At 39.8% G+C, this 15,793-nt stretch overlaps 1 protein-coding gene across 3 annotated transcripts in view; it reads right to left on the reverse strand.

Annotated features, from left to right (window-relative positions):
• Slc12a6 (solute carrier family 12 member 6) overlaps positions 1 to 15,793 on the reverse strand; it is a 96,162-nt gene that overhangs the window by 68,276 nt on the left and 12,093 nt on the right. The window contains exon 1 of one of the 3 annotated variants that reach the window (XM_050132102.1): positions 3,117 to 3,329. The exons of the other annotated variants lie outside the window; for them this stretch is intronic. Within the exon in view, the coding sequence (XP_049988059.1) occupies positions 3,117 to 3,234 (118 nt within the window). The 5' untranslated portion in view covers positions 3,235 to 3,329. Of the gene's footprint in view, positions 1 to 3,116; positions 3,330 to 15,793 lie in introns of those variants that run through there. 3 annotated transcript variants of the gene reach the window in all.

Genomic DNA, 15,793 nt, shown 5'->3' on the forward strand with positions numbered 1-15,793 from the left:
CTCTGTGGACCATGCGCACTAGGGCTTAGAGAAGCGATGCGATGGGGAGCACAGGCAACTGGATACCACTCCAGCAAGATCCTGTGTCCATGGCCCGGAGGAGGTACCCTGTAGAGGGAGGAGATGAAATCGATAGCATTTTGATAACCAACCTCCATGTATCGTCCTTCCTTGTCTCTTCATTACCAACCGCCCTCAAATTTCATTTCTCACAGTGCTCAACTCTCCTCTCCTACCTTCGAATTGTTCCTACTGCTTGTGATCTTCTCTAGATTTCCCCTTAAGGATCTGTTGGGTCCCCTTCTCAGATTCCTATTTAGGATGCCCTCCAGGCAACCTATTATTGTTCCAACTCAGTTATCCAAACCTGTTTCTTTTTCTCACTGAACCACTAATCACAATGTAAGAAATAGGAATTCTTATTTGTAGTGCGATGCCACACCTGTATGTACGAATTGTCTACCCCATGCAGTCCTCCCAGACACCCTGTAAAGTAGGTATTACTATTCCTTTGGTTTTACCAGTGAGGAGAGAAGTTAAACGACAGACCAAAGTCACTCAGGTACTAATTATTACAAATTGTCACTATTACTAATTAGTAGTAATTAGTAGGTCTGGGATTCATAGCCAGGTCCTTGATTTTAAAGCCGTTTTATTGCCTTTGGTGGGGAAGTTAAATTGTACATCTTTTGAACTTTAAGAGAAAAGTCCAACAGCTGGCCTGAAGGTTGGTGAACAGAAAGGGCAGAGAGCAAGCTAAGTTGCTTAGGACCCTGAAATAATATGACCTGACAAAGCCTTCGTCCTCAGGATGCTTACCTTCAGACTGGTGGGGGGACAGAGAGCAACACAGTTGTGGCAATGCCACTTTCATAGGCATGCTGCCCAGAAAACAGAGCTCAGGGGAAGAAAGGAAGAAGTTACAGAAATCAGTTTCTGAGTTCCTGCTGAAGCTCAAGCAGGGCCTACTACACGGACCTCTAGTACTGCATGTAGCAAGAACTACTACACTTATTTTATTAATGGTTTTATGAAAATGTCCTTATGTAAACCAACAGCACGTACAATATATTCACACTAAAGATAATAAAATATGTTAAAATTACTTTACTTAAAAATTAGTTTGGATTAGCTCTATCAACTATTTTTATAAAGTTCAAATAAACATATTAATTATATATCTTTAGAAATGATGTAAGTTTGGTTATATGATACTACTTTCTTTGCTACACAGATGCAGAGGGGAAAAAGAAAGGGCGGGTGGGGAGGGGGATAAATGGTCAGTGTTTGAAGAACTAAACAACAAACTAGCTACATATTCTTCACTAGTACATATTCACTGTATAAAATAGTAGGTTTCACGGAGTTCCTTCTTTCTTCTACATTTTTAACTTGGGAGAGCAAGGGACTAAATTTCAAACACATGTGTCAGGTTGGGGGAGAAATCAACTGTCAATAATAAGATTTCCCTTCTCTTCTCCCAGCGTAACCCCACAATAAACACAGTCTAGATAATACATTCCTACTAGTGCTCACTTGTCAAATATTAGTTTATTTAAGTGGGTGTTTTCTGAGATACTATGGAAAACATCAAATCAAAGAGTCTTATTAAGTTTGAGTTCGCTTATTTCTGTTGGTTTTTTCCTTTTTCAAAGCAATTTTAGGGAAGAAAATATATTAAGCATAATAATGTCACATTATTAATAAAGCTGGGTTCTATCAAATTTTTATGGTTTCTAGGAGGCTGTGAATACTAAATGACTTTATTACTCTGTTCTAAATCCTCCTTCCAAACAGCAAAAATTCTCCAAACAATGACACTAGTTAATGAAACAATCAAATAAAGGTAGAGAAGAGAAATTTAGGGCAAAAAAGTGAGAGGTGAGACACTTCACTTGCATTTTGTGACATTATTGAAGACAACAGACAAAACACTAAAAGAACTGAAAATATCAGCAAATGAGAAAGGGCAACTTCACATAAACCTCCACCTGCGAGTTCAGCTCCTCTAAGCCGAAGCCACAGAGAGAGAATCAGGCTCAAGGTCAAGGAAGCTAAAACTTGCTTTCAGAGCTCAGTGCTGTATAGCAAAGCAAAAGTAACCTAGAGGGCAAAGAATTCACATCTTCCTTACTGTCTTCTGATAAATCCTCTCTCTAGAAGAAGGGAAATAATGAAACGCTTCTCTCTAGCTCAAGTTCCCTAACACCTGAGACAGCACCCACAGCTGCTTGTCACAAGGAAGAACTACAGAGAATTGAGTTCCATTCAACTTTGCTCACATACAGATCATTGCTGACGATTCACGAGTTATTTTTTTAAAAAAGGATTCCAAGTGTAACTATATTTAATACCACAGCATTAACTAAGAGTTTAATTGCAGGTTTAAAAATCCCAAACCACAATTCACCGGGAAAGTTTAACTGTCACCATTCAGTGGCCACAACAGAGATAAGCATATTCATCAAATAATTTTATTAAACCCGATGCTATGTTGATCACCACAATGAACATCTATTGTACTTTTTTCTTTCGTTAAAGAGTTATTAGAACGTTCGTTACTAATTTACTGTGTACCTGGTAAACTGAAGCAAAATTCTGAATAAATGCAAGTTTGCAAGTAAAAAGTTCACAGAACAAAACTACTGAACCATGCTCCCTCTGTATATATTATATAAACTGCTAAGATTAAAAGGCCTTTTGTCCGTCCAGCTCGAAGTCTTCTCTAGATGAATCTAAGCTGTCTGAGCGAAAACTGAATTCTAAATTCTGCATAAATGACTTTTACTGCCTTTCTTTTTGCTTGAAAACTCTTTTCATACATTGCCACCGATTCAGTTTCACCTGTTGGTAATGGACACAGAAAACTCTTTGTGGAAGAAAAAACAAACCACTTCGTGGAAAAAGAGAGAGAGAGAGAGAGAGAGAGAGAGAGAGAGAGAGAGAGAGAGAGAGAGAGAGAGAAGTTATCAGATACACGGGGAGTAAAACAACTGAAAAACACACTTTCTTTCCATCCGCACCGTGAGCAGCAGTTCGAAGACTGATGGCCAAGTTACCAGTTCCCTCACGAAAACTAGTCTGTGGGTCCCCAAAGCTACAAGCGCGGGACTCACCTGCCTCTTGGGGATCCCGAATCCGGGCTTTTATTTCTGCTGAGCTGGGCTCGGGGAAGACCGGGCCTGCTGCCCCCTCCTCTGGGTCCTCCACCTTGGTCACGGTGAAGTGCGGCATTGTTCTAACCGCCCCTTGCAGTCCCTGCTCTTTCTGAGTTTAAATTTCCTTCCCGTGCTTCCCTGCCTCCCTCCACACTCAGATCACACAGCCTAGGGAGACAGTGGCTGGGAATCGGGAAGTACTGAGCCCACGTGATCGCAACCCCAAGGGAGTGGGGCGCTGGAAGACACGCCTTCCGCCGTGTTTATCATTCTCTTAAAAGGCTTAAGCACTCCACCCCTTGCTTATTGTTATTAACCTGTAGAACCCCAACTGTCTGGGCAGTTTCTCCAGGCAGAGAAAGCTGAAGCCCCGGCGCAGCTCGTCAGGTGCTGTCGGCCCTGTGTCTCCCACCTGTTTCCTTTACTTAATTTAATATCACCCTCTTACTTCACATGAGAAAGATGAGAGAATAATTTCTTTCACAAACTACCCTCTTTAATGAAGACTGGCACTCTGTCAACTCAGAAAACAAAAGGTAAGCTGTTGGGTGTCCGTTGTTGCTTAAGTTCAAAGCATATGGTGAAAAGCTCCTAAGAGTCAGTCAAAGGCTTTTCTCCTCCTTCAAGTGAAAAAGCATCTATTTAGCCAATATTTAATGACACATATTTTATAAGCAGCACTGCTTTAGATGCTCAGGTGCATGTAGTGACATTCAAGAAGAGAAACTAATTTTGCTAAAAGCAAAAATTTGTTTTCGGAGGACCAACCCAGGCGGCAGACCTACTTTGTACTCTGCATTGGACTAGAAACTCTACCTCACAGTCTAATTCTCTACAGAAACAGATACAAAAGATGCCTAAAGTCCTGGTGCTTGTAACAGGTGAAGACAAACTTTAAAACGCCCAAAGCCCTGTGGGAGACTTATTTAAAAGGAATTTCACACACACTTAACCAAATTTTACTTCACGTGTTTCTAATAGTCCTGGTTTGCATGCTTGGCTGCACACTGTAACCACCTGGGGACCTTTTAAAATACTGATGCCTGGGTTCCATCATAGATATTCCTATTTAACTGCTTTGGAGTAGAGCCTGGACCGTAAGACTTTTAAAAGTTCCTTCACACTGTCCTAACGTGCTAAGGTGCAACCAAGGTGTAAATTTAAGATTGCTATAGAGGTTAAGTTTATAACTTGTGAAGTCTATGTATGTTTCTTTTTTTTAAAAAAAAATTTTTTTCCTCTCTCTCTCTCTCTCTTGTGTGTTTGTCTGTGTGTACGTATGTATGTGTCTTTTGAGACAGGGACTCACTATGTATCACTGGATACCCAAGAACCCAGAGATCCACCTGTCTGTTTCTCCAGTAAGGGGAATCAAGGTGTGCACCACCCCACCTTTATTTATATCTATTTATTTCTTTATTTATATCTATTTCTATCTTTGAGATAATTGCCAGGTGTTTTGTCTATATTTATAACTCAGCTGATTTTATTTGAAGGAATTTAGAGCACCTCAAACTGTCAAAGATTTCACTATTCATTCAGAGTTCAACATTCATGAATACTTTTAGTACCGATATATTTTCCAATTGGGCCCCACCTTTCACGTTCATTTTTATGAACTGTGGCTAGTTTTTTATAGTCAATGAACAGAAACAATGTTTACAAATACCTGTATAGTTTCTGTGCATAAGACTAGATCCCAGGGTTGGAGAGATGGCTTAGAAATTGCATTCGGCTCTTGTAGAGGACTCCCTTGAATCCCAGCATCTACATAAGGCAGCTCACAACTGCCTGTAAGTCCAGCTCTAGGGAATCTGATGCCTGCATGCATCAGTATGCAAACGGGACAAACACACACACTCAAAAATAAACCTTAAAAAAAGACTAGATCTAAATGTTATCCTCTTCCTCTCTTCCTTTCAAAAACAAAAACAAAAAACGCCAAACTAAACAAGTAGGAATGTGACAAATTCCTGATAGTTTATGATAGGAGTAACTTATTTACCAACTCAATGTTTTGTGCTAAAGTACTAGACAACTTTACAGTTCTCTTCTAGGATGAACTGTAGAAAAAACTGCAGGCCATAGAAAACTGAAGGCAAAATAATGCTTACTGCTTGAATGATGTGAACAGAGAGTAATCACATAAAGAAGGTGGGATGTCAGAGACACCTAAAGTGTAATATGCTGTCACATGAAATACTATTAGAGTCCCGCTGAGACTGCTAAAGTTAGTAAGGCCAAATGTGGCAAGAATATGGAACAGCAGGACTTTTATGCATTGCTACTGAGGCTGGTAATAGGATAACTATGGGAAAGGGCATGGCACTTGACCCATCACTAGAAAACTCTCTCAAGCAGAACTCCTAATAACCAAGCATGCCCCCACAAAATGTTCATATTCCTAACATCCCCAAAGTGACAATATCTCAGACACGCATTCACAAGAGAAAAACTATAGAATCAAAGTATACTTACAAGAATTTAAAAATGAACAACTGATAAAGACAACAGGAATGAATCTCAACACAAGTTAAAATGCTTTAACTCAAACAGTACATAAGTGAACACATTGTTACAAGATTTTAAAAGAGACAAACTAGTCTATGATACAAATACCAGATGAAGGCAGCCTAGGTTTTTAACAACAGATGAATGGACAAAGAAAATATGGGTTTCAGGAAAATGGGTGCAACCAGAAACCATCACATTAAGCAAAGTAAACTGTGCTTGGAATGACAAACATTACATTGCTTGTATGTGGGATCTAGACCTAAAGAGGAAGAGGCGGGGTGCCAGTGGGAGGAGAAGAAAGCGAGGAGGGCAGTGAGGAGAGGCCAACAGGATACAAGAACATAATATATGTGAATGAAAATGTCAGAATACAACCTATTGTGTACGGTGAATTCATGCTAGTGGCTTTTCCAATGAGTACAATAGTTGCCTCTGGAAGGGTGGAGTGGAGATTAACTGGGGTCCCACATGGCAAAACTTCCGGGAATGATGATAATAGTGATCTTGTGAGGGAGTAGGTAAGTGCATTTACCAAATTCAGTCAATTTACTTGGAATGTCTGTTTGCATTTCACTGTATAAGAAATTTATTTCAGGCCGGGCGGTGGTGGCACACGCCTTTAATCCCAGCACTCCGGGAGGCAGAGGCACACTGATCTCTGTGTGTTCAAGGCCAGCCTGATCTACGTAACAGTTCCAGGAAAGCCAGGGCTAACAGAGAAATCCTGTCTTGAAAAGAAAATTGACAAAAGGAAGATAAACAAATGGCCAAGAAACATTTGAAAAAGTGCTCAGTTCCAGGGATTGTTGGGGAGATCCAGGTGAAAATGAAAAAAAAACTGTGGGAAAAACTGGGGAGCAGATATAAATACCTTGGGAGAAATTCTGGAAGCTTTTTATAAATCTAAAATATACTTTTGCCATATGAGCTTGCAAATCCTCTTGGTATTTTTAACCAGGTGTACTAAAACATACATTTACAAAAAACAAAAATCAAGCATGTATATAGCAGTTTTATTTATAATAATTCAAACAGGAAACAGCCCAGGTATCTATCAGATACTAGGATAAACGTTATTTGATTCAGACAGTGGACTGTTACCCAATAATGAACAGGAATAAACTGATAACTTCAACACCACAGCATTAGGTGTTATGATACACATATTAATGTGGTGAGAAGTGAAGGATTTTGATTCCTACAACTTTAAAATGCTTAAAAAAATAGATTAATGAAGGGGAAAGGTGTGGTAACATACAGAATAAAAATTATGAGTGTGAATTGCATAAGTCCTTCAAGTGTGGTGGTATCTTGTTTGTACCTAACAAATAAAGCTTGCCTGAAGATCAGAGGGTGGGTGGTGTAGGAGGTTCTTCTGTTCATACATTGGTTAATCAATAAAGAAACTTCTTGGCCTGATAGGGCAGAACTAGGTAGGCAGAGAAGACATAACTGAATTCTAAGAGAAAGAAAGCAGAATCAGGGAGACGTCATGGATCCACAGTCGGAGGTAGATGTGCTGAAACTTTTCTGGTAGGCCACGACCTCATAGTGATACACAGATTGATATAAATTGGTTAAACTAATATGTAAGAGTTAGCCAATAAGAAGTCAGAGCTAATGGCCAAGCAGTATTTTAATGAATATAGTTTCTGTGTGGTTATTCCAGGGTGTAAGCTAGCCGGGCAGCCGGGACAAACAAAGGGCCACCCTCCTCGTGCAGCAGGTGGGGCTAGTCACTAGTTAACCATAGAGGTCTGGAGGTCTGTACAGAAAGTAATATGGCTAGTTGGAGAGAGGAATATAAGGTGGGAGGAGACAGGAAATTGGCCCCTTTTTGACTGAGGAGTTAGCAAGTTAAGAGTTGGCTGTGCTTGTTCCTTTGTCTCTCTGATCTTTTAGTATTTATCTGATATCTGGCTACAGGTTTTTATTATTAAGACCAATTAGAACGTGTGCAACAATTGGTGCCCAACTTCACAGCATAAATTCATGAAAAAGCTGTTTGCCTGTGCCTTTGTAGCCACGGGCACACACTAGAGCTGCATGCTGGGCCTCCCACCAGAGTCACCACCCTGCTGGCTAGGTTTTCTTTTCTTTTTGTCCCTGAGCCTCTGAGCAAATTTAAGATTTTCCTGTTGTAGCCGCTCTAAATAGTCTCCAGCTACCACCAAAACTCAACAGCACCTGGGCTCCAAACGCCACAGAATTTACCCACTCTAGACCAGCTGGCTCTGCCTTCAGGCAGCTTCCCTCACACATGCTTCTTCTGCATACACAGTTCTGTTTGCATTTTTCAGACAGCTAGCTCCCTCTCCCCTGTGGGCTTCCCCTGAACCCTCTCCTCCACTACTGCCACACTAGTAGCTGCCTTAACACCTGCTCAGGCTTCTACTATTGTTGCAACCGCCATGCACTCTCAGCTCATGCTACATGCTAGCAGTTGTAGCTGCCCTCCGCCAGACTGTGCTTCCCCCCACCCCCGCCATGTTCTCCTCTCAGATGTCTATGCATTCACCATCATTGTCAGTAGATTTTGTGAGACAACTGGGAATTCTTAAAGGGGGAGTTAGTTAAGAGAGAGAGTTTTTTCCCACATTAGAAAATGGGGAAATTATAATGCAAGTAGGTAGGTCTCCATATGATTACAAAATGATCCAAAATTGGAATAATTAAATGAAAGAATAATCAATTTAACCAGGATTGGCATAATGTTAATTATCATTTTGATAATCTTTATTGTTGGTTTGATAATTCTTGGTTTAAAAAAGTTGGTTGATGAGTACCAAGATACAGGTCTTAGAAAAACTTATTAAAACAGATCATGAGACATTCAGATCCAGACAGAGGAATTTAAAAGAGAACCAGTCTCAGCATTGCACTTTAAGGTTAGAGAAACAACCAACTTTAATTTATCCAGTAACCTTAAAGGAACAGCTGACAAATGACAGATATCCCCAAGGCTGTGCAAGAGCTGAATGGACTCATGTGGAAATGGTAGATTTAGGGTGACTCAAGGAAGTGACAGTCTCATATGGCATGCATTCACCTTTTGTGAAGCAGATTGAAGTTCATGGTCAACGTGTAATATAATTATCCCTCAAGACTGGAGAGACTTGGTCACAGCAGTCTTGGAGCCTGGTCCTTAAGCCTGGTCCAATGGAGGACCTGGTGGAAAGAGGAGGCTAAGACCATATTGGACAATGAAATAGGACGAGTGCTGTGGGACAATGGTCTGCACCCTGTCACTTGTGGTTCAAATAAATGCTGATTGGCCTATTAGCTCAGGCTTCTTATTAACTTCTATAACTTGTATTAGCCCATAATTCTGGTCTGTGTTAGCCACGTAGCTTGGTATCTTTTCTGGTGAGGCAGTCACATCTTGCTTCCTCTGTGTCTGGGTGATGACTGCAGACTAAAACTTCCCTCTTCCCAGAACTCTCGTTGCCCCATCTCTACTTCCTGCCTGGCTACTGGCTAATCAGCGTTTATTTAAAATACAAGTGGCAGAGTACAGACTACTGTCCCACAGCAGGCTAGGGATATGGAAATCTCCCAAGACCAACTTTTTGGAGAGGGAGATTATGCTAACATACAAGAGCAATCTCTATATGATGCCCACACCTGGGCTTTATGAAACTCAGCAGCTTGAATGCTTGGGACAGAATTGGAGAAGTAAGAAAGAAAATTGAGCCATTTACTAAAGTTATACAGGACCCAAAGGAAAACTTCACAGATTTCTTATAAAGATTGACTTCAGCAGCCCTCTACTACAAGGTAATGAAGAAATTGATAAACTATTGTGATGGAGGTGGGTCTTGTAATAATAAAGAAACTGCCTCGGCCCTCATAGGACAGAAAATTAGGTAGGCGGAGTAGACAGAAGAGAATTCTGGAAAAAAGAAGCTGAGTCGAGAAGTCGCCATGGTTCTCCCACTCCAGACAGACGCAGGTTAAGATCCTCCCTGGTAAGCCAGCTCGTGGGCTACACAGAATATTAGAAATGGGTTAGAACAATATGTAAGAGCTAGCCAATAAGAAACTGGACCTAGCTGAGCCAGGCAGTGTTTAAAAGAATACAGTTTCCATGTAATTATTTCGGGGCATAACCTAGCCATGCGGGCGGCCAGGTGCCGGGGACGCAGCCCCGCCGCTCCTATTTCAACAGATGGCGCCCAGACGTGATGGGCTAAATCCACTTAAAAACCTGAGAAGGCTTAAAAATAAGGGAAACAGAGTTTAACACAGAGTTTTGCTCTCTGTTGGTGGCGTGCCATAAAGAGATTTCCTGATTCAGCAATAGCAGCAGAAAAAAAGCTGCGTCATTTTAAAGCGCGGCTTCATAGGGCTGTACTGCCAGCGTGAACTCTGGCTTTAAAGCATTTCAAGGCTTTTATGGGACTGGATGTTTGTGTCCCCACTTGGGATCGGAGGAGAATGCTCTGAGACCATGCAGATGGCTCAGCGCTCCCCGCCTGCACCTGGGCAGAAGGCCCAATCAGGCTTAGGCAGGCAGAAGAGCATGGCGGATTCCTGCCGCCATACAGAGACGCGTTTTCAGACTGCGCAGTGCTGCGCGGTGCTCTGCGTGTCAGATTTGACTGTAACTTGGATGAAAAGAGTTTCTGTGCTGCACACTCAGTCTCAGAATTAAACTGCTGATTGCGGCTCCAATGTGAACTGCTGTGTGCCTGGAACTGTGCTCAGCTCAGAAGCACCAAATGACTCTGAGGCAGGAGTGGCTTGCTCCGTGCTGAACTGTGCTGACTCAGGCAGGAACTACCGTAATTACCTTAAAACTGCGCAGTTAAGGTTTAGACTGGGCAGGACACAGGCAGTACCGTATTACCTGTACATGGTGCAACTTAAGTTTTTAAGAAATGCTTAACATTTTAAGAAATGCTCCTGGATAATAAAAAAATTACAGATTCACAATAGAACAGATTCAGACACTGTTGGATGAATGTACGTAGGCTTGGGAGAGAGAAGAAAAAGAATATAAAGAATAAAGTTAATGTCTTAAAAAGAAAAAGGGTAAAGTCTTTAAAGAGACAGAGTACAGAAGTACAGATAGTTATAGATTAAGAGAAATAAAGAAAAATAAGCCACGTAAAAATGGAAAATTCACAGAGAGTCTGGATTATGTACATTGTGTTTCTTTAAAATTTTTGACTGTAAAGGAGCTAAGTACAAAGAGACATTTCATTATATGGGCTGCTAAGCTGAACCTGCACATATGTTCTAAAGATATCTTGACTTCAGAATTTGGGTCTAAGGATATGATGCTTTGGAAAAGTCCTTCTTTTGTTTTCACAGAGGATGTGACCCTGTGGATTGCATCTATCCCGATATGGTATGATAGACCACGCCCTCCTGAAAGGTTGCTGCGAACACCCTCAAAAAATTGCTTCGCTCAATTGCCAACTGAGATGAAACTAGCACACAGGTTATATCATGAACGACCTAATTAACGACGCCCCCATTCAGCAGGAAGCAGTTTGGAGAGAAAAAACTACACCCATGTTCCCAAATATTGTTTATAACTGTTCTTTTACATTTAAAGGGGGATATAATATAGATATGAATAATTTGCATTGGTATGGATTTTATGGTCAATTTTGTTATATGTATATGTATTTCTGATCTTGATTAAGGTATTGTGATTGTGTAGTTCATTTAAAAATGTACTTTTAATTAGGAAATATAGGTTGTTAATGGATAATAGTCAAGCTTGTAGTCATGTTAGATTTTCTAGATATAGAGATATCTTTCAGTTAGATAGGCATTCTTCATATCTTTCAAAGACTGCAGAATATGGCATTTTAAATGTTTTAATAACTTAGGGCTTTTCATGACAATGAGACACGTCTGCTCCTGGCAGCACCAATCTACTTCAAGAGGAAGATGGGCATCGAAGAGGATCCTTATGGAGTTTGATAGCCATTTGGGCAAGAAACTGCTCTTGCCTGGACTATTACATAAACTGGACACAGAGAACCTGCAGAGAGAGGACTACTGAACTTGCCTAAAGGTGAGATGACCTTTTGGGGTTCCTGCTTCATGAAAGAGTCTGCGAGACATTCTGCAGGACACAGCAGAAAGTGACTGAACTGTCTTTGGAATTTCCTGCTTCGTGGAGGTGTCTGCTGGATACTATGGGCCTGTAGGCCGAAGATGGATGCCCCAACGGTACAGAGGAACTTTGGGTGACTGTCCAGGCAGCGAGATGTCTCTGTCATTTCTAGAGTTTTCTTATTTCTTGTTTACTTAAGTATTATTATATCCTTCTGGAGTCTTTGATGGAGTTGAAGAATGAATAGTTAGTTTTCCTTAATTATGATAAAAGATAAAATAGATATAAATATTATAACTGTAATTCTTACTTGATAACTGTTTTGTGATATATAATTTTACTATGTTAAAGTTAAAGCCTTTCTTTTTTTGTTTAAACAGAAAAAACTATTGTGATGGAGGTGGGTCTTGTAATAATAAAGAAACTGCCTCGGCCCTCATAGGACAGAAAATTAGGTAGGCGGAGTAGACAGAAGAGAATTCTGGAAAAAAGAAGCTGAGTCAAGAAGTCGCCATGGTTCTCCCACTCCAGACAGACGCAGGTTAAGATCCTCCCTGGTAAGCCAGCTCGTGGGCTACACAGAATATTAGAAATGGGTTAGAACAATATGTAAGAGCTAGCCAATAAGAAACTGGACCTAGCTGAGCCAGGCAGTGTTTAAAAGAATACAGTTTCCATGTAATTATTTCGGGGCATAACCTAGCCATGCGGGCGGCCAGGTGCCGGGGACGCAGCCCCGCCGCTCCTATTTCAACACTATTGAAAGAAAATGTGCTGAAGGCCTCAGAATTTCATAAAAAATGTTAATTGCAAAGGGTTTTTTTTTTTAAATATTGTTTCATCACTTGGCAACAAAGACAAAGAAATTATAAAGAAATGTCCTGCTTGTTCTTTATACAACCAAACTTCACTACCTGCAGGAAGCAACTCAAGGGCATTCAAAGGAATGAAATACGGCAGATGGGTGTGTTCCACTTTGTAGAATTTGGAAAACTAAAATATGTATACCACATCATCGATACCTATTTAGGTTTTAATGGGAAACTGCTTTGAGTTTGGAAAAAGCTGATTCAGTAATCACACATTTACTAGGCCATCAGTGGTATAACTGTACAAATAAGGACAGACAATGCTCCAGCAGATTTCTCTAAGAAAATTAAACAGTTTTTTTTTTGCTTATTGTAATACAAAGTATATTACAAGTGTACCACACAATCCTACAGGGCAGACAGTTATAGAAAGATCAAATTGAACTCTAAAGAATATGTTAAATAAACAAAAGGGATCATAAAGACCCCAGAAATAGATTGCATAATGCTTTAATAACTTTGAACTTTCTAAATACTAATAAGAAAGGAATAACAGCTGTGGAGAGACACTGGATAATAGAAAAAACTATGAAATTAAATCTGCCTGTATACTTTAAAGATGTGTTGACCTCAGAATGGAAACTAGGACATGTGTTATGTTGGGGAATGGGTTTTGCTTTGTTTCCACAGGAGAATAAAATCTATGGACATCATCAAAATTGAAAAAGGTTCAATTTGAACAAGAGAGACCTCTTAACTAGAAGAGATGATAGTTCATCAAACAACATGGCTGTTCAATCTAAACTAACCCATAAAACTAACAAATGATTTAATTTGATATGATATAACTTCCCGAAAGGGAACCTCCTCAAAATTAGGGTTGGGGGAAGGGTTTCATTTTTTTCTTTCAGGAGAAAAATAAAGGTATCTACTTAAAGAATCTGAAGACTACTGGACAAATGAGACACCTGAAGGAAATAGACAAATCACCCAGAAAAAAAATGTCCCAAGAAAAAAAAAGGGTAAATTAGGTTATTGGTATATTACAATTCCCACAGGATAAAGGTCCATAAATCTTTCCAAATGTTTGTTTCTGCTGTTCTCTACAAACATATAATGCAAAGGATCTTTTTGTAGTCCTAGTCTGAGGTGGGAGTGTCATTTATCAATCTGTTGATTTCATTGGTTAATTAATAAAGAAACTGCTTGGCCCAATAGGTTAGAACATAGGTGGGTGGAGTAAACAGAACAAAATGCTGGGAGGAAGAAGGCAGTGAGGTAAGACGCCTCAGACAGACGCCATGCTGCTCCTCTCCAGGGCAGACACAATGAAGCTCTGACCCAACGTGGACGTAGGCTAGAATCTCCCTGATGAGTCACCACCTCGTGGTGCTACACATATTAATAGAAATGGGCCAAGCAGTGTTTATATGAATACAGTTTGTGTGTTGTTATTTTGGGGCATAAGCTAGCCAGGTGGCCAGGAGCTGGGTGGCAGGAACGCAGCTCCTTCAACACTAGTCCAATTGAAATTAAAGCTAGCTTTGCAGTTGGACTATGGCTCTTTCTTTCTCTAAACCCAGGCATGCCTGTTAAAGTAAAATCCAAAATCTCTGATTCATGTCAGAAGAGCTACCTGATAAGGTTGTTGTTATTAAGATCAAATAGAACTCATGCAACACTCAAGTTTTTGGTACATTTCAAAATTTTCAAAATGAAATGTTAGGAAATACGATGGAGGGTGAACTTTAGCTTTAATCACCACAGAGTCAAGTTTCATTTCACACACACACTGGAGAGCTGCAGAAATGCTTTGTGCTTTGCTTTTAGAGCCTTGAGAGGGTTGTTGTGCTGGAATATTTACATTGTCACATTTTAAAAATGTGAAGCATTTTAAAATAATAAGACACTGAGGTCAGACCAGGAGTCTTTACGCAAAAGCAGCATTTTTAATTTTAAGCACTCCCACAGTGATTTCTATATTAGACCCAAAATAACACATTCCCTTTACCAATTAGTCTTAGTAAAATGTTTTATTTGTAACTATACCTTTAAATTGTCAGAATAGTCATTCTTCAGAAGAATGAGACGACTTGGGGTAATTATTTTGAAATTGTAACTTACCATGCCACCCCATTCAATTATGTATTCTTAGACTGAACTCATAATTCATGATAACCCATGTTTTGTCTGATTCAGGCATTTACTTAAAAGAAAATAAAGACAAATTAGGCTTAGTGAAAAGACTGGAACAAGCGAAGTCAGTAGAAAATTATTTTCACAAGGATTATTGAGTTGTAACACATTTTGATTATTCTATCCAATGGCAGAAATACTCAAATTTTTAGAAATACTTAGTATTTTTTCTTGGTTCTTGGAGATTGAAAGTTGTATTATATATGAATAACCTAGAGCCATATGATCTTTATTTTTTATTTACTTTTTAATTTTATTTTATTATTTATTCATTTTGCTTTTTTGACACAGAGTCTTACTATGTAGACTGGCTGTCTGGACTATGTAGACCAGGCTGGCCTTGAACTCATGGAGATCCTCCTGTTTTTGTCTCCTAAATGCTGGGATTAAAGGCATGCGCCACCATGCTAGGCCTAGAGTCATATGATTTAATTGCCAAAACAGAGTTTTATTTGTTTGTTTTTGGTCCTTGTTTTGAGACAGGGTCTTAGTCTGTAGCCCAAGCAGGGTTGGAATTTGTGATCTTCCTACCTCGGCTTCCTGGGTACCGAAATAAGAACCACCATGCCTATCCTGAAATGGTTTTAAGTTTCTTCTAGTAAGCACTCATTTGAAAGTTGAGTCCATGATGTAAGAAAACTATTAGTAAGCAGTAAGCAAAACTCCTGGATTTAACAGCGCTATTTATTTTAAAATATGAACTGTGACAAATGCCATATGTGTTCTTGTGAGAACATTCTGCAGATATGTTAAACATTTTGTAATTTTTTGAATTTAAATAGAACTCACTTTTAAAATAAAATATAAAATTGTTTAATCAAATATTCAGGTGTATAATCTTAAAAAACTGGACACGGGCTGGAGAGATGGCTCAGCTGTGAAGAGCATGGCTGCTCTCCTAGAGAACCCGGGTTTGATTCCTAGTGCCAACATGGAAGCTCACTACGATTTCTAATTCCAGTCCAAGGGGCTGCACTGCCCTCTTCTGGCCTCCATGGCTATCAGGCATGTACATGGTACATCAACATAATACATACAGGCAA

Source organism: Alexandromys fortis, unplaced genomic scaffold, assembly GCF_014885135.2.
Source record: "Alexandromys fortis isolate MF-2015 unplaced genomic scaffold, M_Fortis_MF-2015_v1.1 scaffold_6, whole genome shotgun sequence".
Lineage (NCBI taxonomy): Eukaryota > Metazoa > Chordata > Mammalia > Rodentia > Cricetidae > Alexandromys > Alexandromys fortis.